The sequence below is a fragment of the Hoplias malabaricus genome, chromosome 14 (assembly GCF_029633855.1).
Source record: "Hoplias malabaricus isolate fHopMal1 chromosome 14, fHopMal1.hap1, whole genome shotgun sequence".
Lineage (NCBI taxonomy): Eukaryota > Metazoa > Chordata > Actinopteri > Characiformes > Erythrinidae > Hoplias > Hoplias malabaricus.
The window spans coordinates 39,994,801-40,017,370 of record NC_089813.1 but is presented as its reverse complement, the minus strand read 5'-3'; the positions used below and the strand labels follow the sequence as shown (position 1 = coordinate 40,017,370).

Here is a 22,570-nt window from a genome sequence, read left to right as displayed (position 1 = left end):
TTTCATTTTAAGTATAAAGAGTTAGCAAATGTGTTGCTAATGTAAAATTTATCTGTTTTATATAGCTTCAAGATAATTAACCATTTAGATTCTTGTTTTTCATAGCATTTTACAATATGTTACATATTTTTCCGGAAACTGGGCTGTAATAAAATGACATATAACTTAATAATACACAACTTTAAGTCACAAAAATTACTATGATTTTTCTGATGCTGATGAAGGCCTTTAATGATGAAAACATCATAACTGAATATACATAATAATAATAATTTAACAACATTTTAAAATTCTGCTCAGAAACAAGACTTTAAACCTGCACCATGTTAAACCCTGATTGAAACCTACATGCCCTACTACACCTACTGAAAATGAGAATCACCCTCAACTAATGATTATATATAATAATTGACTTCATAATTAATTGTGATTACCACTCAAAGAACATAACATAGAATAACACAGAATAAACATTCATTCATAACGCATAAGCACTTTAACCAGGTCAGGGTCAGGTTGTTTCTGGAGAAATCACTGAGTACAATCATGGAATAAGTCATAGAATCCTCACTGCCACTGCTCACTGTCTGCTGCATCTGCCCCGGGCTGTTATTGATGTCAGCCTAGGGAAGCATTTACATATTAATGTTGTGGTTCTGCTTCTATGTATTACTGTATTCCTGATGTTCTGTGTATTATTCTTGTAAGTGCTTTGTGTTACATTAAAATTATTATTATCCCAGAAAAAAAATACTTTAATTTTTTTTTCAAACCTATGCTCATATGTCATTATATGTTTCAGTTTGTCATTTGTTTTTGGTTTGTTTTATTTTACATTTGTTTAAACATATTGCTAAATGTAGGGAAAAACGTTTCAGCCACATTAAAAAAAAAACCAAGGAAACCCCCTGAATCTTGGTTCTGTCGGCTCCGTTCTTCTTTGATCCGGTCGATCTGCATCTGCATCTGCAAACTTTTTGCATGATGTTCCTCCTTAATGCTCTGCATCTGCTCCTGAAAACAGTAAAGCAATGAAATATTAATAGGTATTAATATTAACAACAAATTCTATGTGAAATGAAAGCACTTTGCCTGGTAATTCTATATAGATCTGTACCGTGTGTATGTGAAATGTAATTACACATGACTGTATTTTAAAGACAATATCTACAATTGTGGGGAAATGCTGTTCTCCTATATGTTTACATTCAGAAGCCCTGCATCTTTTAAGGTGGAATGACATGTTTAAATGAAAAAAAAAACAGCTGTGGTTTAAATTGTCTCTACTTTTTTACACACTGTTGTCTAAAAACCTACATTTTCTACACTCACTGTTCACTCTCTCAGCTCCACTAATCACTCCAGTCACTCTGTAGCTCTACACTTACACACCGTAGTCCATCTGTTGCCCCTTTCACCCTGCTCTTAAATAGTCAGGACACCCACAGAGAAGGTGTGATGTGGTGATGGATCATTCTCAGCGCTGCAGTGACACTGACGTGGTGGTGGTGTGTTAGTGTGTGTTGTGCTGGTGTAGAGTGGATCAGACACAGCAGTGCTGCTGGAGTTTTTAAACCCAGTGTCCACTCAGTGTCCTCCCTCATTGCTCCACCTTGAAAATTTAAAGTCAGAGTCATTACTGTGTCTACAGGACGCTGTCAGCTGGATGTTTTTGGTCGGTGGACTATTCTCAAGGGCGACACGGTGGTGTAGCAGGAAGTGTCGCAGTCACACAGGTCCAGGGACATGGAAGAAGCCCAAATGGACTTTGACAGGTTCAAGTCCCACTCCGGGTGACTGTCTGTGAGGAGTGTGGTGTGTTCTCCCTGTGTCTGCATGGGTTTCCTCCGGGTGGCTATATATGAGGAGTGTGGTGTGTTCGCCCTGTGTCTGTGTGGGTTTCCTCCGGGTGACTGTCTGTGAGGAGTGTGGTGTTCTCTCTGTGTCTGCGTGGGTTTCCTCTGGGTGCTCCGGTTTCCTCCCACGCTCCAAAAACACACGTTGGTAGGTGGATTGGAGACTCAAAAGTGTCCATAGGTGTGAGTGTGTGAGTGTGTGTCGCCCTGTGAAGGACTGCCGCCCCAGGTGTGTTCCCACCTCTCGCCCAGTGATTCTGGGTAGGCTCCGGACTCACCGCCAGTCTGAACTGGATAAGGGTTACAGACAATGAATGAATGAATGAATGAATGAATGACTATTCTCAGTCCAGCAGTGATATTGAGGGGTTTAAAAACTCAAGCAGCACAACACACAATAACACACCACCATCACATCAGTGTCACTGCAGCTGAGAATTGGTTAAAAATACTCCAAAAATGTATGATTTGAGGTTGCAATAAATTATTGAACAGTTCTTAATTAAGGAACATAGTGAATATTACAATTTTAAATTATTACCTTAAATTGAGCGTCTAGAGTTCTCTGAATCTCTTCTCTATTTCGTGCTAGCTCTGCTTCCATTTTCTTCTTAAGCTGCTCAACATGTTCCTCATGGGATTTTTGCTGATCCAGAATCAGCTGTTCCTGGATTTTCTTGTGTTCTTCTAGATATTTATTCTTTTGCTCCAGTGCATCTTTCTGGAGTTTTTCCTCTACAGGAAACAAAGATAAACAGTAACAAAAAGAGACATATTTCCTCTAATTTCTCCCTCATTTTTCCTGAGCATGTTTTACCTTGTATCTTCTGCTCAGCTTCATTAAGGGAGCGGTCTGCAACCAGAATACTGCTCCCAACCTTATTCTTCTCCGTCAGATAGGCTGCCAGAACCTCTTCACTCTGAGGGAAACACAGGAGGCATCTATTATATCTCACTTCAGTTCTAAATACATCCATAGCTGTCTGTGTCAACTGTTCCACTTTAAGAAGAAAATTCCAACACTGTGGGTCTGAAAGGATGCAGAGATAGAGAGAAGAAGCCTGTACTGGGAAAAGGCAGTAGACATATTGATGAAACCCCACATACCAGGATCATGTACCAACACAGTTATTTAAACAAATCTTACCTAAAGTCATCAGACCATTGCTTGCAATAATAAATTAATCCCTCAGTATTGGATATGTACGTAATTCTCTGAAACTAGCAGTAATCAAACCAATTATTAAAAAACCCAATCTTTACCTTGAGCTCGCAAACTACAGGCCAATATCAAACCTACCTTTTATTGCTAAGATTCTAGAAAAAGTCGTGTCACAGCAAATGTGCTTTTACCTACAAAACAATGACATTCATGACATTTTTCAGTCTGGATTTAGACCAAATCACAGCACAGAAACAGCTCTAACAAGAGTAACTAATGACTTACTCCTTTCACTTGATAAGGGCTATATCTCTATTCTGGAGCTACTTGACCTTAGTATAGCGATCCTATTTGTCTGACCATTATCATTTTGTTTATCTGAATAATAAATCCTCTAATCATACTTTAGTTAAATATGGTGTTCCACAAGGGTCAGTGCTTGGCCCTGTATTGTTCACACTCTACATGCTGCCACTGGGTCGACTAAACCGTAAGCATGGGATTCAATTCCACTGTTACACTGATGACACACAACTGTATATATCAGCCAAACCTAATGATGTTGTCTACATAAAATATCACAAGGTCTAACTGAAATTAAAGACTGAATGACGTAAAATGTTCAATTCTGATCAAATGTAGGTCTTGTTACTAGGTACAGATACTCAGAAACGTTCACTTGGAAATGCTGCTATTAATTTTGATAACTCAACAGCAATACCCGGTACCTTCATTAAGGCTAGCTTTTGAAACTGATATTTACTGATACTATCCAATACAGTCAAACCACTTTCGTCCACTTATGCAATATTGCCAAAGTCTGGCATATTTTACCCTTAAAAGATCCTTAATCCATGCAATTATAATTTCACTGCTAGATAATTGCAGTGCGCTTATGGCAGGGAACTTGTGCAAAGTGCTACACAAGCCCATCTACTCTTAGTTCTTCACATTAGGAAACACTACAGGAGGAATAGTCTTTTCCCACAAAGCTCCTCAATTCTGGAAGAGACTTTTTGTTAAATCTCAATTAAAACTTAATTGAAAACTTAAATTTTCACAGACACACCCTGTTCCTGCTGCTTCCATATGATGTCCTGATCCAGCTCCTCCCTATGCATCCTGTACTTGGCCAACGAGGGAGGAGTGTCTAACAGAGGGACAGTGAGTGGACACTGTGTTTAAAAAGTCCAGCAGTACTGCTGTGTCTGATGCACTTGCACCAGCACAACACACACTAACACACCCCCTCTATGTCAGTGTCATCTTAGTCTTGTCTTACCTACAGCACCATGCATGTCAGTTCAAGAATGCTGTCTTAGCCCAAATGGACTCGGCACCTGCTCTTAACTTCTCACAGAATTACTGACCACCTGCTCCTTGTAAAATCTTCATTACTACTTTTTTTACTTTCATATTACCTCATACTTATTGTCTCTATCAGTTCACTTTATCAGTTCTGTTATTTGTTGTGCTCTCCCGTGTCAACCAGAGTAGGATGGGATCCCCCTTATGTGTCTTGATTCCTTCCAAAGTTTATTCCTCTTGTGCTGAGTGAGATTCTCCTTGCCACTGTCACCCCTGACTTGCAGGAGGCTTGGACCCTGATCTCTGTAAAGCTGCTTTGTGATGACTTCTGTTGTGAAAAGCTTTATATAAATAACATTTGACTGATTAATTGATTGAGTTTCAGAGACTGAATTTTGGAGGTGTGACTGCAGATTTCTCCTGAAAAGAACAGAATCTGTAATGAAGGCAAAGTGTGGACAAAGTAAACAAATAAAGTGAATGTCTACAAGTGCAAGGAGTTTTATTAAACCAGAAAAGAGCATAAACACAAAAAGCAACAGAAATGAGACACAGAACAAAACATGCAACAAAATGCAGACAATAACTTAAAACCTAGAACTGGAAACACATATTTAACAACACCAGATAATGACAAACACCTGGAAAGCAATTCAGAGACCTGACAAAGGAATGAAATATGAACACGAGAAAGATGATGTAATGAACATATAGCAAAAAAAAATGACACCAAGACAATCACAGAAACATGAAATAAATGAAAGCCTATACACAAGACAAATAGAACCACAAAAGCAGAACAGAGAACGCTTGGAAAAAATATGTTTATTTGGTTTATATAAGAATGATCTGGAAAAAAAAGTTGGGAATGAGAGTGAGACTGATGCCAACACTGGCAACTCAGATGCTTAGGAAGAAAAGGCTCCAAATGTTGTAAAGAAAACATACACAGACACATGGGAAGTAAAAACAGAGCATAGCAGAACATACTATAACATGTATTTGACATCTATATAAAGCTGAAACATATATCAATAAATGTACTAATCTAGAGCAGGATTGTATTTAATATATACAGTATGAAGACTCACCATAAGTCCTAGTCCTTTCTGCCGTTTGTACTGTTGAACTGCTACCTCCAGGGCTCTGCAGAACCTTGAGTATCCTCCCAGCTGTAGGTAAGTGCCCTGTTTCAGCTCCTCTTCCAGGGGACCAAACACTCGAGAGATTACTCTCCTGCTCAGTTTACGAGATTCCTCAATATTCTGTTTAACCAGCTCTGCATACTCACGATCCAGCTGTGTCTGAACACCACAGAAAAGAGGAATGTTTACAGCTCATTCTCCTTCCTGCATCAACCTCAGAGTTTTAAAATGAGGAAAACATCACATTTCATACCTGTAGCTCCTTCTGGTATTTATGGTCCAGGTCGTTGAAGGAGTCTCTGATGAAAATGCTGATGGCCTTCTTCTCTACGACTGAGTGAACGTCAGAAAGTTCCTGCTGAGTCTCCGTGGGGAACTTGACTTTTTTGGTCATCTCACTGCGGTAAAAGTCTACGGCTTCAGTTACTGCTCGACTGTTCTGAATCAGAGCCAAAGATTCAACTGCACTGTTCAGAGATGGAATCTGTCCACTGTTGATGGTATCCACATATGTCTGAGCCAGAGTGGCCAGTGCTGAAACACATTTTTCACTGTTATTAACCTGTGTGTTGCAATCCTGCAAATGCCAACATTTGAATACACTACTTATCTTTCTGAAACAGAACTGAAAAATGATCTGAACTTCTTTGTCCATTACCCAAAAAGACCACTGAGATCATGTCATGCCCATGAGGTGTGGATGTTTTGCATGGGTTCCTTACCATAATGCCATAACAAGTCAACTTCCAGACAAAACACAGGTAGTGCATCTCAGAAAGAGTTTGATAATTACCTTAAGTACTCGATCATGTTGAAATGACCTGGATTTCAGCACGAAAGACCAAAAGTAAAGAACCATAATCAGTATCTAAACATTTGTATTTAAAATCACTGGGGACAGTCCCCCACCATGGTACAGCATGCACTTTAGTGAGAATAACTTCAGGTATTTCTTTTTATTTAAATTGTATTTGATACTTTGTACAAACACTTTATGAAGTATGAACTTGTCTGTTTACAGGTTCACCCACTGTGGACTCACTTTACTGTTATGTGACTTTTCCTTTACTAACTGTAATGTGTGAGGTCTTGTGTCAGAAAAAATGCACATGGAATCTCTTGGGTTTGTAAATGATGTTAAAGCCATTTTATTTTTAAGCAATCAAAACATACAGCACAGTGTTTTCACCATCACCAGCACAACATAACATTATCTCCAGATTAAGAACAAAGCCATAAACTGATTGTTGTTGACCACCACCAGGGAAATTTCTTAAACCCTAACCCTAACCCTAACCTAAAAGCTGACCCCATGCAGAGCAAATAAACATCTCCCAAAACTTTATAACAAATTGGCTAAAACAAATGTTTAAAATAGTGAAAATAAAAGGCTGTTACATTGATTTATAAGATTACATTAGCGTTCCATTGAGATGAAAGTAAAATGATCCTTTCATTACTGAATTCTAGTTAGAGAATTAAACAAGGAACATTATTACTATTACATTTCTCTTGCTGGAGCCGGTCTATCTGCATCTGCATAAATCGACTCCTCTCCTCAAGTCCTTCCTTCATGCTCTGTATCTGCTCCTGTAAATAATAAATCATCAACTGTGAAACACAGGAATGTCAAGTGTACAGTACATTTACACAATTTCTCTCTCCATTATTATCATCTGTCGACAAATTGTAACCATTATTACAGGAACACAACCTTATTCAATACTACAGCTGACAACCAGCCACAATCAAAATTACCATCTGAATGTTTTCCAGGTTTGTCAGACACTAGAGAGTGCTCCTGAGTACAGAGGGAATTGTTTATATGGAGCATTAAAGAAAAACATACTTTTTTAAATGCTTGATCATTTTCATACAGAAAAATGCACTCGTTTTCTCACAACAGAACAATTTTAAAAGTTTCAACTCCGCACTCATGCACCATTTTAACGCTTTTCAATTCCAGTGTTAAAGCTATGTTAAAAAGCCTCATTTGTAATGACATGAGTGAGTGCAAATCATTTTACAGCAGTCACTCTGAGCAGATGGAAGTGTTTCAGAGCCAAAAAATTCCTGATTAGGAAACCAGTCCTAATAATTCTGCCCATATTTACCACAAAACAAAGCTGTTGTCTGGTGACATCTGTACAGCAGTCTGGCATAGATATGTGGTCCCACTCCCTCACCTTCTCCACAAATTCAGATCTATCCTACCTTGGCTAAGTATCTTTACTTTTTTCTTCATATTCTGTATGTTCAATTACTCCCTATTGAACTTTCAACACGTGATTCTTAGTTTCTATTCTCTCACTGTACAGAGTTAGAAGACCCCATTTTAATCACAGGAGGCACAACTAACCTTAAGATTACTAACACAAGTAATCTTATCTATCCAACATGGTCATCTCAATCCCAGACCAGGGTGGTATGTGGACTCTGGAACTGCCAACCAGCAGTCCAAAAGGCAGACTTCACCTCAGTCCAGGCATTGCACCATCCCCTGCCCTTCCTGGCATTTACAGAGACCTGGATCACCTCTGAGAACTCAGCTACTCCAGCAGTCCTATGCTCTGCCTTTAACTTCTCCCACTCTCTGAGACAGACTGGCAGGGGTGGCACAGGTTTGTTTTTGTCCAGAAATTGGACTTTTGAATATCATGCTGTTACTGTGTCTTCACCCACTAAATGGCATATTATTGTCTTTTATCATCCCCCTTCTCCTCTAAGCAACTTAATTGATGAGTTACATAATCTTCTGAGTCTCTTCCCCATCAATGAAACACCAATCCTCCTCTGTGACTTCAACCTTCCAACAGACAACCTGCAGTCATCCTGCCTTGAACAACTGGTATCATCCTTCAACATCATCCTCAACCAGTGTCCTTTGACTCATAGAGCAGGCAACACTCTGGACATCACAGTAATACCACCTCACTGATCAGATCATCACTTTCTTTCTTTTACACTCTCCCAGTCAATGTTCCTCCTTCACTCAGTGCAATCTGCACTCCAGCTCTCCTTCTTCTCTTGTTTCAGCCATCTTGACTTCCCTTCCCCACACTGACTCTTACTCTTCTCTCTCTCCCTAGATATGGCTACAGATACTTTCCATTCTTCTCTCTTGTCTGCAGTTAATCGTTTATGTCCTCTATCCTCCAGGTTTCCAAGACCCTCCCAACCTGGCTGATAGATGCCCTTTGCAGTAACCATAGAGAAATGAGAAAGGTTGAGAGATGATGGTGGAAATCTCAACTTGACTCAGATCTTCATTCCTACATTTCCATGTTCTCAAATGGTGTGAGTGCTGCAAGGTCATCTTTCTACAGAGGGAGACTGGAATCATCAGCATCTGATCCACACAAGCTCATCAGTGTTTTCTCTTCTCTCCTCAACCCTGCCCCCCACCACAAGGCTCTCTCAGCTGATCCAGAATGCAGGTGCACAGCATGTCTGCAACTGTCCAAAGATCACCCACATCTTTGCACGGCTGCGCACAGTGGCTTCCTGTGGCTGCAAGTATCTGAGCTCAGGGAGAGTTTGGATCCTAACCTATTTTTAGCAATCATCTCGCAACACCCAAACAATCCCTATAACTACAACAGACATCACCTGTTGACACCCACACAATCACCTTATCTAAGATAGCAACCACCTGGCAACAGCCAATCAACCACCTTAAGTACCATAAAAATTACCTGGTAAAATTCTACTGATCACCTTATCAACAACCTAGCATCACCCAACAAATCACCTTAGTTAAAATAGCAACCACTTTGTTTGAGGGCATTGTGGAAGCCTCTGATTTCTGAAACAGTTTTGCCAGGTTTATGAACATGCCACAGGCTGAAAGTAAGTTTGGGCTTCAAGAGGAGTGTGACAGTGAATCAATTATTCCTTCAGAGGAAAAGAACATCAAAACCAGCTTTATAAACAAACCAACAACACACATATATACACAGACATTTCCAGTCAGCAGAAATCTTGTGCATACACATTTCAAAAATGGATATCAGTCAGTCAGTCAGTAAGATACATTGAGTCTCATTAAAATATAACAAATCATTAATGTATTTTTCATTATTACCTTATAATGAGCTTCTAGTGTTCTCTGAATCTCTTCTCTATTGCGTGTTCTCTCTTCTTCCATTTTGTTCTTCAGTTGCTCAACATGTTCCTCATGGGATTTCTGCTGATCCAGAATGAGCTGTTCCTGGATTTTTTTCTCTTCTTCTAGACATTTATTCTGCTGCTCCAGAGCATCTTTCTGAATTTTCTCATCTACAAGAAGCAGGAATATGAGCAGTTATGAAACAACTACAAAACTTTGCCCATGTATTTCTCTTTGCTCTCTCACTGTATTTTACCCTGTATCTTCTGTTCAGCTTCAGTAAGGGAGCTGTCAGCAGCCAGAATACTGCGTCCAATATCACTCTTCTCTGACAGGTAGGCTGCCAGAACCTCTTCACTCTGAGAGAATTACAGCATGGATATTGGTTTGTATGGTAAAGTTTTATCTCCCCTGAACTAAAAACTGCATTTGCGACAGAGATCAGACACTGTGCAAAATGTAAATAAAAATGTTTGGAGCTGTTTGTGACAACATCAGGTTGTAAAAATAATACACAAATTAAACTTGAATTTTGAATAAAACAATGATCAGATTCTCTGAAGAGAATGTAAAATGCTGTAAAATATTAATTGCCCCTTCACAATTTCTTCTATTTGAGCACATTTGTCACAGTTGGATGTTGACACATAATCAAAGTACTTTTAATCTGACAGAGACAATAAAATTAAGTGAAATATGCAGTTTTTAAATGATCTCTCCATTATTTATAATAAGAGTGTTAGGGGATTTATAGCCAGGTCTGCCGTATCCCAGCTTGTGTAGTTCGGCATCAGGGGCCGGAAAATAAGTGCAGCTATGAAGGAGTTATCAGAAACAGCTTAAATGTCTAGTCAGTGGTTGTGGATAAGGAGAACCTGGACTAGTTGGGGAAATGCACTGTAGAGGATCTGTTGGGATGGTTGATGAAGTAGCACATAAAGATCCCATGAACTTGGTGGCACTGAGCATACATTAACGGTGCCAGTGGGGCTGGGTACAGCCTTTACAGTTAGGATTTATGGTTGCTGATGGCAAAGGGTAAGAAATGACTGCAAAAAGCTGGTTTGGAGGGGGGTGGGTCTGGGACACCAGACTTCACTGTTGAGCCTTCTGGAGGCGTTGTGGGCTTAATTCAGTGAAATCCTGACAAGGAAGGTGCCTACCTGATGACCCCTGTGAAAAGCTAGTGATACAGTGGGTGGTTTGGATACTCATGTAATGGGCTCAATGATTAATTGTACATGTTAAGGGCAGGTGGTTGCTAATCGGAACATAAACAGCCACAGCAACCATAGGGTGTACCTGTAGGATTGGAACAATAAACTGTGTGGTAGGAAGAGAGTGGGGTGGGCCCTATGTGAAGCTCTTATGAATTGGCAAAGGATATTTTACATCTTATCTTGTGTATGATAATAATTACTCAAAATCCTTATTACCTAGTGTATGTGAGAAATAAACTTTCCCAAAATCTAATACGATTCTTGGTATTAACAATTTTGGTCCACTCTTCTTTGCAGAATTGCTATTGCTATTTCTTTGCAGAAACTATTAGGCCCTGGCCACGTAATCTCAATTTGATTCAAGTAAGCACTTTGACTTGGCAATTCCTGAAATTTCTGTTTCTTCTTTTGAGTTTTTTTTTTATTGCATGCTCGGGATTACTGTCCTCCTGCATAAACCAATTTGTGCCAAGCAGCCCCAGACCATAACAATTCCACCACATTTGAATCTTAGTCTGGTTCTTATTGTGAATAGGTTTACAGCATATTATTCCAAAAGTATTGGGGGTTAATCTGCATGTTTTTTTTTTTTTTTGTTTTTGTTTCTTTGGCAAGAGTTGTTGATGAGCCCTTGGAGAGGTTCTGGGGGACCGTTCCTCTAAAAGGTCACCTCTCTTCTTATTTTTCTCCTTTTTAGGACAAGATAGGGCTGAGCTAAATTTTAATTTAATCATATTTTAATGCAGCATTTTGTGTTTACTGGTTTTGTCTCTGTCTAATATTAAAATTAATTTGGTCATCTGAAATATTCAAATGTTACAAACATGCAGCAAAAAGAAGTAAAAATGACATTTTCACAGCAAAATATATTGTTAGATAGAAAAGAACAAAAGCTAAATTGTGGATATTAATAAGACTGAGAGGTTTATATAGTTATTTCTGTCATTTACATATTAATTAAGGTTATTATATTCCAATATTATTGTTGTCTAAATGAAGACTTACCATAAGCCCTAGTCCTTCCTCCTGTTTGTACTGTTGAACTGCTGCCTCCTGTGCGATGCAGAAGTCTGAGTATCCTCCTGGGCGCATGTAAATGCCCTCCTTCACTTCTTCCTCCAGAGGACCAAACACTCGAGAAATAGCACTACGACTCAGTTTACGAGATTCCTCCTTATTCTGTTTAACCAGCTCCCCGTACTCATGCTCCAGCTGTGTCTGTGCATCACAGGATGAAAGGGATGTTTACAGCTCGTTTTATTACCTGGATTAATCATCTCTGACTTTTAAAATCAGATAAATCATCACATTTAGTACCTGTAGCTCCTTCTGGTATTTCTGTTCCACGTCATTAAATGAGCTTCTGATGAAGATGCTGATAGAATCCTTCTCTATTTCTGCGTGGATGTCAGAAAGTTCCTGCTGAGTCTTTGTGGGGAACTTGACTTTTTTGGTCATCTCACTGCGGTAAAAATCTACGGCTTCAGTTACTGCTCGAGTGTTCTGAATCCGAGCCAAAGACTCAACTGCACTGTCTAGAGATGGAATCTGACCACTGCTGATGGTATCCACATACGTCTGAGCCAGAGTGGCCAACACTGAAACATATATTTCAACTACATTAACTTCTAAGTAGCTGATTTATTGACAAGAATGGCTAATGTATTATTGTAAAAATTGTACAGGCAAGTTTTGACTTGACAAACTGCAGCAAGTAGTCTCCTTAGTTTCCAAACTTAGTAATTAAAAAGAAAGGTGTTGGAGCACAGCAGAGAACTGGCCTCCGTCCTGACATTTCTGGAGTTCACGATCTCCATTGCAGAAGTATTTGTATATAGCTGTGGTCAGAATCGTGTTGGTGCCTGAAACACAAGGACACTCTTGTGGACACCTGTGATGAAGTAAACGGCCATAAGGAAGAACTCCTAAACCTTAGATTCACCTGGTATTGACCTCCTAAATTCACCTGGTATTGTTGAAGCCCTTGGGGGTTGTCAAGTTTGAAACAATATAATATGGATTTCAGGAACAATGATTAGCAAAACTGGTGAGGTGGTTCCTGTTTTTCAACGTAGGGATCTGGAGAGTGTGTACCAATTGGACTCAGTCAGGGTTGAGCCTTGTCTCCATTCCTGTTACTGATATTCATGGAAATGCACATTCTATGGCATAAGGACCTCTGTCTGAGGGTTTGGAAGGTGTCATCTAAACTATTTTCTGATGATGCTGTCCTTCTGTCTTCTTTGTATGGATGCCTCCCATATACACTTGAGCATTTGTATAGTGTGAAGTGGTTGGTGTTTGGATCAGCACCTCCAAATCTGAGGACATGCTTATCTAGCAGAAAATGTTCTTTCTTTTAGGAAAGAGAATCCACCCCAAGTGAAGGATGGCAACTTTGGGTAATGACAGAAAGACCAAGACTGCAGCTGAAATGTATTTTGTCTTATGAACCTCTGAGCATACTCTCCATAATAAGTTGAGGACCTTAATGATTTGTCAGGAGCTCAGAGTAGATCTGCTGCTCCTTTGCATTGAGATGAGCCATTTAAAGTGTTTTGAATATGTGATCAAATGCCTCCTGGATGTCTCTAATTGAAGTTATGTAATAACCTAATTTTGGGAGTAGGACCATGCCCAAACTCCTCCTCTCAGCCCTATATATACCCACTGCAAATTCATGTCATTTCCACGTCAGACAAACTCGCTTCATTTAGTTCAGGAGACGAATTTCAATTCAACTGCTTCACTATGTCAGCCTGCTGCTCCAGGCTGGGTCATTCCTGCTGATCACCATATTAGGAGACATATTCGGCCATTATCAAACCCACCGAGCCTCCTGTTTTAAAAAACTTGCTCCCACCTCCACCCCATCTCTACCCTTTTCTCATATTCATTTATCCAAGGGAGGGTCCATCTTCATATGCATCCATAAGCCACCCTGAATTCCCCAAAGACTTCTGAGTTCACCTCCCCGTTTCAGCCTCTACAGGCGTGGTCTGTACTAGCAAATTGAAGGTATACTAGGCACAGCCAACTGGGAGGAGGCCCCAGGGTAGACCCAGGACTCAGCTGGCCTTGCAGAAAGGATGATAATGACTATAGCACAAAAGTCTATGTAAGTTTGATTCAAGCCAGTAACAAAACAATAACATTTGAGTCAGTAAAACTAATTTTGCATCTCTGTTTTAAACTCTTCCAATCTCTCTGGTCTCTCCAGCACTGAAAAGTTTTTTTGTTTCTTCCAGCTCCTTTAGTTCTAGCCTTCTCTCATGTGACATCTCATTCATTCATTCATCAAACCATTATCAACTCTGGGGTGGCTGTGGGTCCAGAGCCTACCCAGAATCTTGTTTAAATATTTATTCATCTGGACACAATCAGAATTTAAAAACTGACAAAACATGGTTTGATTTCTGCATTTACCTTTATATTAATTAAATTTATGGAAATGTCCTCGCAGGCAATTCACTGTTCATCACACCTGCTTTGGTTTTCCTTTATTAAAAGTACACTTTAAACATTTAACATTTTGTTAAACATAACATATTGTTGAATTCAGCTACCTCACGGATTATTGTGTACACACACTGCGTGTATATTCTGTGACATTATGCTCATGTACTGCTGCTCCAGACTGTCACAATTCAATTGGTCACATTCCATTTCTTTTTCACTATTGTGATATCACAGAGTCACCAGTAAGTTAAACTTACTCTAGTGAACTCATACAGTGTGAGGGAAGTCCACGTACGTTGGGTCTGATAATGAAGTTTGGCTGTAGTGTTAGACACTGAGGACATTTGAGCTGAAATTCAGATCATTTCAAATGATTTCCCAAGGAATATACATGTTCCAAACTCTAACAAAAGCTTTAGTTTGAATTTCTCAGCTGTATTGGATTTGATGTATATTTGATCTGTATCTGATATGAATGTGATATGGGTATATGACGTGTTTTGATATGTGTGATTTGTGTGTGTATATGATCTGTATTTTATATGTCAATTTGATATCTGTATTCATTGATTTGATGTTTCATACATGCATTTGACCTGTAGTGGATATGCATATTTGACATGTACTGAAGATTTTTTTAAATCTATTAACATTTGATTCATTTACTCACTTCTCCCGGTGACTCCCAGTCCTCCCCTCATGGTTTTAGGTTTAGAGCTGCTGTAAATATATGAACAAAAAATGTTTGCCTGCTCCACAAAATCTTTTTCCAGGTCAGCGTCGGTGAGCATTTCCATATCCTTCATCTTCTTAGGACTTGCTGGACGTTCAAACACGAAACATTTGCGAACAGCAAAGAAATCTCTCAAACTGCTCCTTGTTTTGTTCCTTATGTCATTCAGGCTGTCTCCTTTGAATTAAACACAAATAATATTTATTAAAATCTTTAACAGCCTTTCCAGTAATCTTTAATCAAGTGATTTCTTTGAAATATATCTAACAGCACAAATTTCTTCATGTTTAAGTTTCAGTAGATAGTTTTTACTGTTTAAAGCATTTCTCTTAAAATAAGCAAAATTATTAAAATACTGAGATCATTTTACTAGATTATAAAAGTTACAAATAATTATAGTCTCTAAAACATAATTGCAAAAAAGAAATATTAAATTCATTATCCTTAATAAAATGTTGTAGTAATCTCCCAAGACATCATTATTGTAATCATAGATAATTATAGATATGCTTTTGTCCAGATCCAAATGATGACATTTTTTTAACCTGAGCAGTTTGTGAGCATGGGTGAGAAACGTTTCAGCTGAAGAGTAACAGTTATTATATCAGGACTAGGCCCAATGTGAGACCCCCTTGAGTTTTTATATCTAAAAGTTGGAGCAACATGTGAACAGTGAGTAGACTCAGTAAAATTGTGCTAACAATATATTTAGCACAAATGACAAATTGAAAACTGTAAACTTGTTCACCTGGCATTTTTCTCTTGTGAGGGTTTTTTTTATTTATATTTATATAGTTACCTGGTTTGACTTTGAGAGCGTTCTCCAGTTATTCATCTGCTGTGATGGGTTTCATATTTATATAATTACCTGGTTTGAGTTTGAGAGCGTTCTCTAGGTATTCATCTGCTGTGATGGGTTTTCCATTCAGCTCCAGCTGCAGAGTGAAGTCTCTCACTGCCCAAACGAAGGAGGGAAAAACTCTCATGAACTCTGTGGAGGTGTTGTATGTTTCCTTGCCATTTTGGGAGTTTGACTTTACTTTAATGTGCTCTGTCAACTCCGCTACATAGCTGTGTATCAAATTCAATTAAGGAAAACTGTGTATATTTTTGTTAAAAAAATCTGCAAGCCATAAAATTGGGATCCAAGGAGTACATGTGTTGTGCTACAAAATAGTAAGTCACCTACAAAACATCAGTACACTTAAGTCACTGGGACGTAAGTTAGAGTCTAAATACCGGGATATACACATGTGAGTCATGAGACATAAAATTCTAATCAACTGAGTCACCAGCACTGATGTTGTACACCAGGGTTATGATTAGGGTGTGTTTAAGGATACTGTAGTTTCTCCAGTGCTGTGTTATCAATTGTTCCTAAGCTGTTGTAGACCAGAGTGCTGCTGAGGAGAACAGCCATACAGAAGATCCAGATATCATGTTTCTCATCTCCCTAAAAAACACACAACACATTTTATCAATAGGTTACAAATACTTCTAAAGCATAATGAATACATATTTACAGCTCATTCCATACATGTTTAGAAGTGCCACTTGAAATAAGGTCCAATCTGTACTTGACAAGGCTGGTGAAACTCTGAGGTTGAGTGAAAATTAAGTCTGTTTTCAGATGGAGCTCTCTGAGGAAATTCTAAGCCTGAGGCACATGCCTTCTCTGCTGAAGGTAGGATCAGAGGATGCCAGCATGTCAGATGCCCTATCTTTGATTTAAGTCACCGAGGTTGCCAGAAAGCTACACAGGGTCAATGTGTCTGAGTCAATGAGATTTGTTAGTATTTGGTGAAAGCCCTGAATCTTGAATATAGCATGGACTTTGGGAATCATTAGCCACTATGCTAGCAAACTTACTTAAAAAAAATTTGCTTATTCATCTATTCTCGTACCTTTTTTCTTATTTATTTTTCCCTCTTACATTGTTTGTATCTCATGCTAAGCTTCCAGTAGCCAACAATGAAGGAAAGCAAGTAAAGAGTAAAATCAAGTTGTTATGTCATGATATGTTTTATCATGGTGGCACGGTGGCGCAGTAGATAGTGTCACAGTCACACAGCTCCAGGGTTCGATTCCCGCTCCGGGTGATTGTCGGTGAGGAGTTTGTGTGTTCTCCCTGTGGCCCTGTGGGTTTCCTCCCACAGTCCAATAACACACGTTGGTAGGTGGATTGGCAACTCAAAAGTGTGTGTGTGAGTGAATGTGTGTGTGACTGTGTTGCCCTGTAAAGGACTGGTGCCCCCTCCAGGGTGTATTCCCGCCTTGCGCCCAATGATTCCAGGTAGGCTCTGGACCCACCGGCTACAGATAATGAATGAATGTTTTATCATGACCAGTATCCAACTACTGAAAAGAAAAAAAGTGTTTAAAAACCTTTGATCAAATAGCTTTTCCTGCAGAGAATGCTGTTCAGTAATAAATACTTTATCTTCATTATTGTCAGGATGTCTGGCCATGAATATACTTCATTACAGAATTTCTAAAACATAGGGTCAGTGTAAGACAGTCACTGGAAATTGGCTGCTTTAATTTTATTCTGATATTTGTTTCTGCATTCAAGAAATTATTTAAATATTTCTGTCCCCACCTTCTCCACATCCCCCAGTCCCTCAGTGTCCAGAAGCACAAGAGTGTGGTCTTTTTTCTGAGGGTGAGGCACACACCACATCCAGATTCCCTTCGTCTTAGACTCAATGGTGCTGCCCAGAGCAAAACCTAAATAGTAGATTAGAAAATACAGAATAGTGTAATGTATACAAATAATATATTAACCCTTACCCTTAGCAATTTGTTTATATATATTTATCAATTTTCAAACAATTAAAATTGACCAAGCTGCTCAGTATATTCTTGTTCTTCTCACATACGATCTTCTAGAGAACACAAGTCCATTCTTTGTTTTCTTGGTATTGAGAAACAGCCCAAGACATATTTTATACCATCTGATCTACAAATGCAGTTGAGTTTTGTGGTCAGATGCGATTCTGGCCAGCTCTCGGGCCATGCAAGTGTTTAGGGCTTTATTGGGGTCAGTGGTGTAATTAATTAAATTTGTTAAAAGAACATTTCATCCCAAATCAGGTTGTCTCTGTCAGAGTCTGAAGTGGGGTTGTGCTCTGGTCTTCTATAAGACATTGATCTGCAGTACACACCAAAACTGACAAAGGCATGGTTGTAGATGCACAAAATTAAGGGTTTACAGTGACTCTCATAATCCAGATTTGAACCCAAATAAAAATCTGGTCTGAACTGTAGAGGGCGGTTCTGGAGATAAACCCAAGTATCTCAATAAACTGGAATCTGTTTTTTGTATGGTAATATTTGCTTAGTTTCTTTGTATAGCATCACTAAAGGTCCAATATGGAACTCTCACAATTAGATAATATTAATCACACCATAATAGCATTAAATATAATTCATAGTATACAATGACCTCTCACCTGTCTGTTTTCCTGCCAGTCGGTTCATGAGGTAGGACTTTCCAGTTCGGTACAGACCCACCACTGCCACCACCACCACAGGCTGAGTGATCTGATCCAGGATCTGCATCGCTTCTTTACAAACCACCATCTTCCCATCAGGCATGTTATTGATGAGACAAATTGGGGCGGACATTTCAGCATAACTGCCTCCAAACGCCATTGTGTCTGGAGCAGAATTTATACATAAACATGATGTTAAATATATCCAGGTTTATCAATTATTAAGTACTAATATAATCAGAAAAGGTTGGTACTTGTTACAGTTACCACACTCATGCCTGGAAATAAATGACTGCGGCTCATTAAATTACAAGTGTGCTAATCTGCCTGGAGGGATAATCTTCTAGATGACAAAAGGGCACAGGCCTCAATAGGGTCAGCTAATCACTCCTTGTTTGCTGAAAATAATAAGAATAATACTAGTTTAAAGTACAAATTCTAAACTAACTATATTTAGTCCTGTTGCCTCTGTTTGATATCAGTAATGTCTCAAAATTTCTCAACTCATACAAACTCATAATCAACACGTCCATGTTTCCATCATCACTGTCGCTGTGTTCATCAGTGGTGTCACATTTTTCAAGGTTATTTACTTTATTTCTCACTGCCCATCCAGTTAGTCTTCCCTTGTCTTCTACTGTTGAAGAATCGTCAATGAAAAGAGTGAAGTCAGCATTGTGTAAAGGTGTTTACTTGAGGTGCTGGTCCATGTCCAACGTTGCCAGAATTTCTTAATTCAAGGTTGTCAGTGTGTGAGTGAACTTGAATCAATTAAATTAATTTGTTTGATATCAACATTTGACTCTCTTTTAATCGGGTATTGTTTGGTCAAATGTGGTGCTGTTCCCTACAGGAATGTCCAAAATCCCACAGTTTACACCGCAACTAAAGAGAGATTAAAGTCTATCCAACATTACACCAGCCTTAAGCCTTATATTAATGGAAAATGTGAGTTTCCCTGAGTTCACACAGCTGAAGTTCTGCTGCACACTGCTTCTGTTGAACTTGCAGAAGTCTCCACCTGCAGATTGGGTGGTGGAACTACACTGTCCATTGTTGAAACCTAATATCAGTTATTTTTTAATTCCAGATTTAATTGTTCACAATATGATTCTACAATTTTATAATCTGTTTTTACTCTCACATAAACGCGGGTCCAGTGCTGTTATTGGACAAACTCAGATGGGGGGGGGGGCAATTCTAAAGCCTATAATAGCAAATAGAACAGAAACAGTTCAGTTCTCTGGGGAGCACAAATGTTTCAGGAGTGGAATCAGTTTTTTGGTGGAAAAGCAGTAACTGTGTGGGTTGGTGGAATGCGAAAATGCTCTGAAAAACTGACCTTTCTTAATGTGCCCATTTAAAATAAACTAATTTTGAAACAAGATTTCTAAATATAATTTATGTATTAAGGGTTTATCTCTGATATGAAACGTATCCTACCCTGTGTCCTCTGTCCAGGTGGTAGTCTGTTGGAGTGGAGAGAGAAAGGTCTTCTCTTTATGAACAAGGCTCCTGCAGATAGAGTCTCTGTCAGTGAAGAGGGTCTACAGCGAATGACGTCCTCAGACTGAAGAGGAAGATGAGGAAAGTGAAGTAAGTGAAGGTGAGCTGTATTTATAGAGGGGGGAGCTGGAAAAGGTGAGGCTCACCAGCCTTATAAGGAAACAAAGAACCTGAAAGTGAAAGCATTTCTACTCTCTGTACAGGAACATCAGCATTCTCTAAAGATAAAGGACAGAGGATTACTGTTAATCGGTTATTTAATAATTAATTAATAACAGGATAGAAATATGAATGACTATATTATCACTGCTTTATTAATTTATTTACAGTAGAGAGGAAATATTAATAATTATTTCCTCATCTTTGCTTTATTCATTTATTAATAATGGAGCAGACATTTAAATAACAACGTATTTATTAGGGGTTTATTAACTTTAATAATGCATCAGAAATATGAATATAACTATTTTATCAGTACTTTATTCATTTTTTTTTTTACAATGGACTGAAGAACATGTTTTAAATGTAGATTTTCTGAGTGTAAACAGCTGTATAATTCCCTACAGGACCATGTTTTAATGCACAATATGCAGAATGGGAAAATTTGTTTGGGGAAAAATAACCTGTGCATATATTTTGCAATTTGTATTGGTTTATAATTCATCTTATGTATATTTAAAGATTGTTTTCCTGCATGTTCCACTTAGACAAAGTACATAATTATCAGGAAGTTGTTTATTTTCGCTGTAATTTTCCAAAACCATGAATGATGTACTTACGGAGGCTGGAGGGTAGCTGATGCACAAACATGTTCTAGACGTATAGACTGGGGGAGACAGATAAATGTCATGGAGAATAATGCAGCTGAACCGGTCCAGGGTGTTGCTTTTATCTTTTAGTCAGAGACTGTATCTCCAGCATCAGTTTGTTCAACTGTGGTTCACGGTTCCAGAGCTGGCGCTTCTTTAAGAAATCTCACTGTTCAACATTTCATTCATTCTAAAGCTGCTTTTAAAAAAGTGAAAGGGACACCGGTTTATGAGTGAAAATCAAAATGAAATATGAATTTCCATTCGGAAACATCCTTTGAACTGACATCTAGTGGCCTACATGCATCAAGGATTTTGTACTAAATTATGTTTGATCCTCTGCCACAGTCGTGTGGAAAATAAATGCGTTCCTTCAAGGACAACAGATCAGTTTGATTCCTCGTCTCCTGTGAGTGGCACTATATAGTAAACAGTGTATAAACAACGGATAACCACGTCATAAACAAAGTAACCCCATTTTTGGATGGGAAAGACTGACCTAACTTTTAAAATCCAAGAATGTATCAAATTAACAGCCCTTCAGAGCATGTTACCTGTTTAATGAGCTTCTGTCTAGAACCTTATTTTGTGGTCAGAGATTTTCTATCACCAATGTATGTCTATTTTTGTCCTGGAAAATATATCTAGCATACTGAGCTGTGTAGTTTATGCCCTAAAGAAAACAAAATCAAAACGAGCTGTCTAAGAGGATCATCTCTCATTCTTTAACTTTGAAGAAGCTGAACATGAGCCTAAACACAGGGCATGACAGATTGTGCTCAGCCCAGTTTCTTTTTTGATGTGAACTTACTTGTCCCTCAAGTTATTCCACCTTTTCATACACTCTGTGATGTCTAAACCAATGTTAAACCAATCGCTCCATCTTAAAAGATACATTTGCTTCTTCCTCACAAACACCGCTCCACCTTAAAAGATACAGAAATTTCGAACATAAATAAACGAGAGGACAGCGTTTCCCCTCAGTCATATATGTGGGTTGAGCCCATGAAAAATTTGCCAAATCCTCTCTGTCACATCCAAACAGTTTATTCTGCCATTGACTCGTTTGGTGTGTGATGACTGGATGATTAAAGTTTGAAGAAACAAGACGTATCGGCAATTTAACTGTTTATTAATTTACTCAGTAGCGTGAGGAAGAACCATATACAGCCACAACAGCCTCCACCTCCTCTTCACACTGGTCACCGGCCTGGTCACACACTGCTGTGGGATGGCATCCCTTTCTTCAACCAGCATTTGTCGCCATTGTGGTTGTGTTGGTCGCTCTGACACCAACAGCACGCCCAAGCTGATCACACAAGTGTTCATTGGGGTTGAGGTCAGGAGCTGACAGGCCATTCCCTCCTTTCCACTCCCACAATCTGGAGGTAGTCTCTGATAAACACCACTCTGTGGGGTGAGTGTTGTCATCCTGGAGGATAGAGTTCGGTTTGGTCCCAGACTGTGGAGATATGGGATTGCCACTGGTTGCAGAATTTCATCTCGATATCTCTCTGCATTGAGAAGCCTCCAATGATGACAAGCCTTGTTTCTCCAGTGAGGGAGATGCCACCCCACACCATCACACAGAATAAACTGTTTTTTATTGGCAGAGAAGTTTGGTTAATTTTTCCTTGGCGCAACCCACACACTTAGCTCCACTGGTCCTCCCACAAATACATGTTCCTTACAAATGTTGGACCATTTAAAAGGGAAATTAAAGACTCCAGCGGTATATGATTTACTGCCAAGAAGCTTTGTTACAACAAA

At 39.0% G+C, this 22,570-nt stretch overlaps 2 protein-coding genes across 2 annotated transcripts; both read right to left on the bottom strand.

The window, feature by feature from the left end:
* Window positions 1-255: 255 nt before the first annotated feature.
* Window positions 256-2,843, bottom strand: LOC136665852 (guanylate-binding protein 3-like). Its single transcript, XM_066643663.1, has 3 exons — window positions 2,674-2,843; window positions 2,398-2,591; window positions 256-1,014 (listed from the first exon to the last, which is right to left on the bottom strand). Exons 1-3 carry the CDS (start codon window positions 2,831-2,833, stop codon window positions 832-834), a joined length of 537 nt encoding a protein of 178 aa, XP_066499760.1. The 5' UTR covers window positions 2,834-2,843; the 3' UTR covers window positions 256-831.
* A 3,792-nt stretch (window positions 2,844-6,635) lies between these two features.
* Window positions 6,636-20,044, bottom strand: LOC136665851 (guanylate-binding protein 1-like). Its single transcript, XM_066643662.1, has 11 exons — window positions 19,929-20,044; window positions 18,444-18,650; window positions 17,591-17,718; window positions 16,335-16,444; window positions 15,860-16,062; window positions 14,929-15,168; window positions 12,117-12,397; window positions 11,805-12,017; window positions 9,836-9,938; window positions 9,556-9,749; window positions 6,636-7,061 (listed from the first exon to the last, which is right to left on the bottom strand). The coding sequence occupies exons 2-11, from the start codon at window positions 18,643-18,645 to the stop codon at window positions 6,942-6,944; spliced, it is 1,794 nt and encodes a 597-aa protein (XP_066499759.1). The 5' UTR covers window positions 18,646-18,650; window positions 19,929-20,044; the 3' UTR covers window positions 6,636-6,941.
* Between the last annotated feature and the right edge of the window lie 2,526 nt (window positions 20,045-22,570).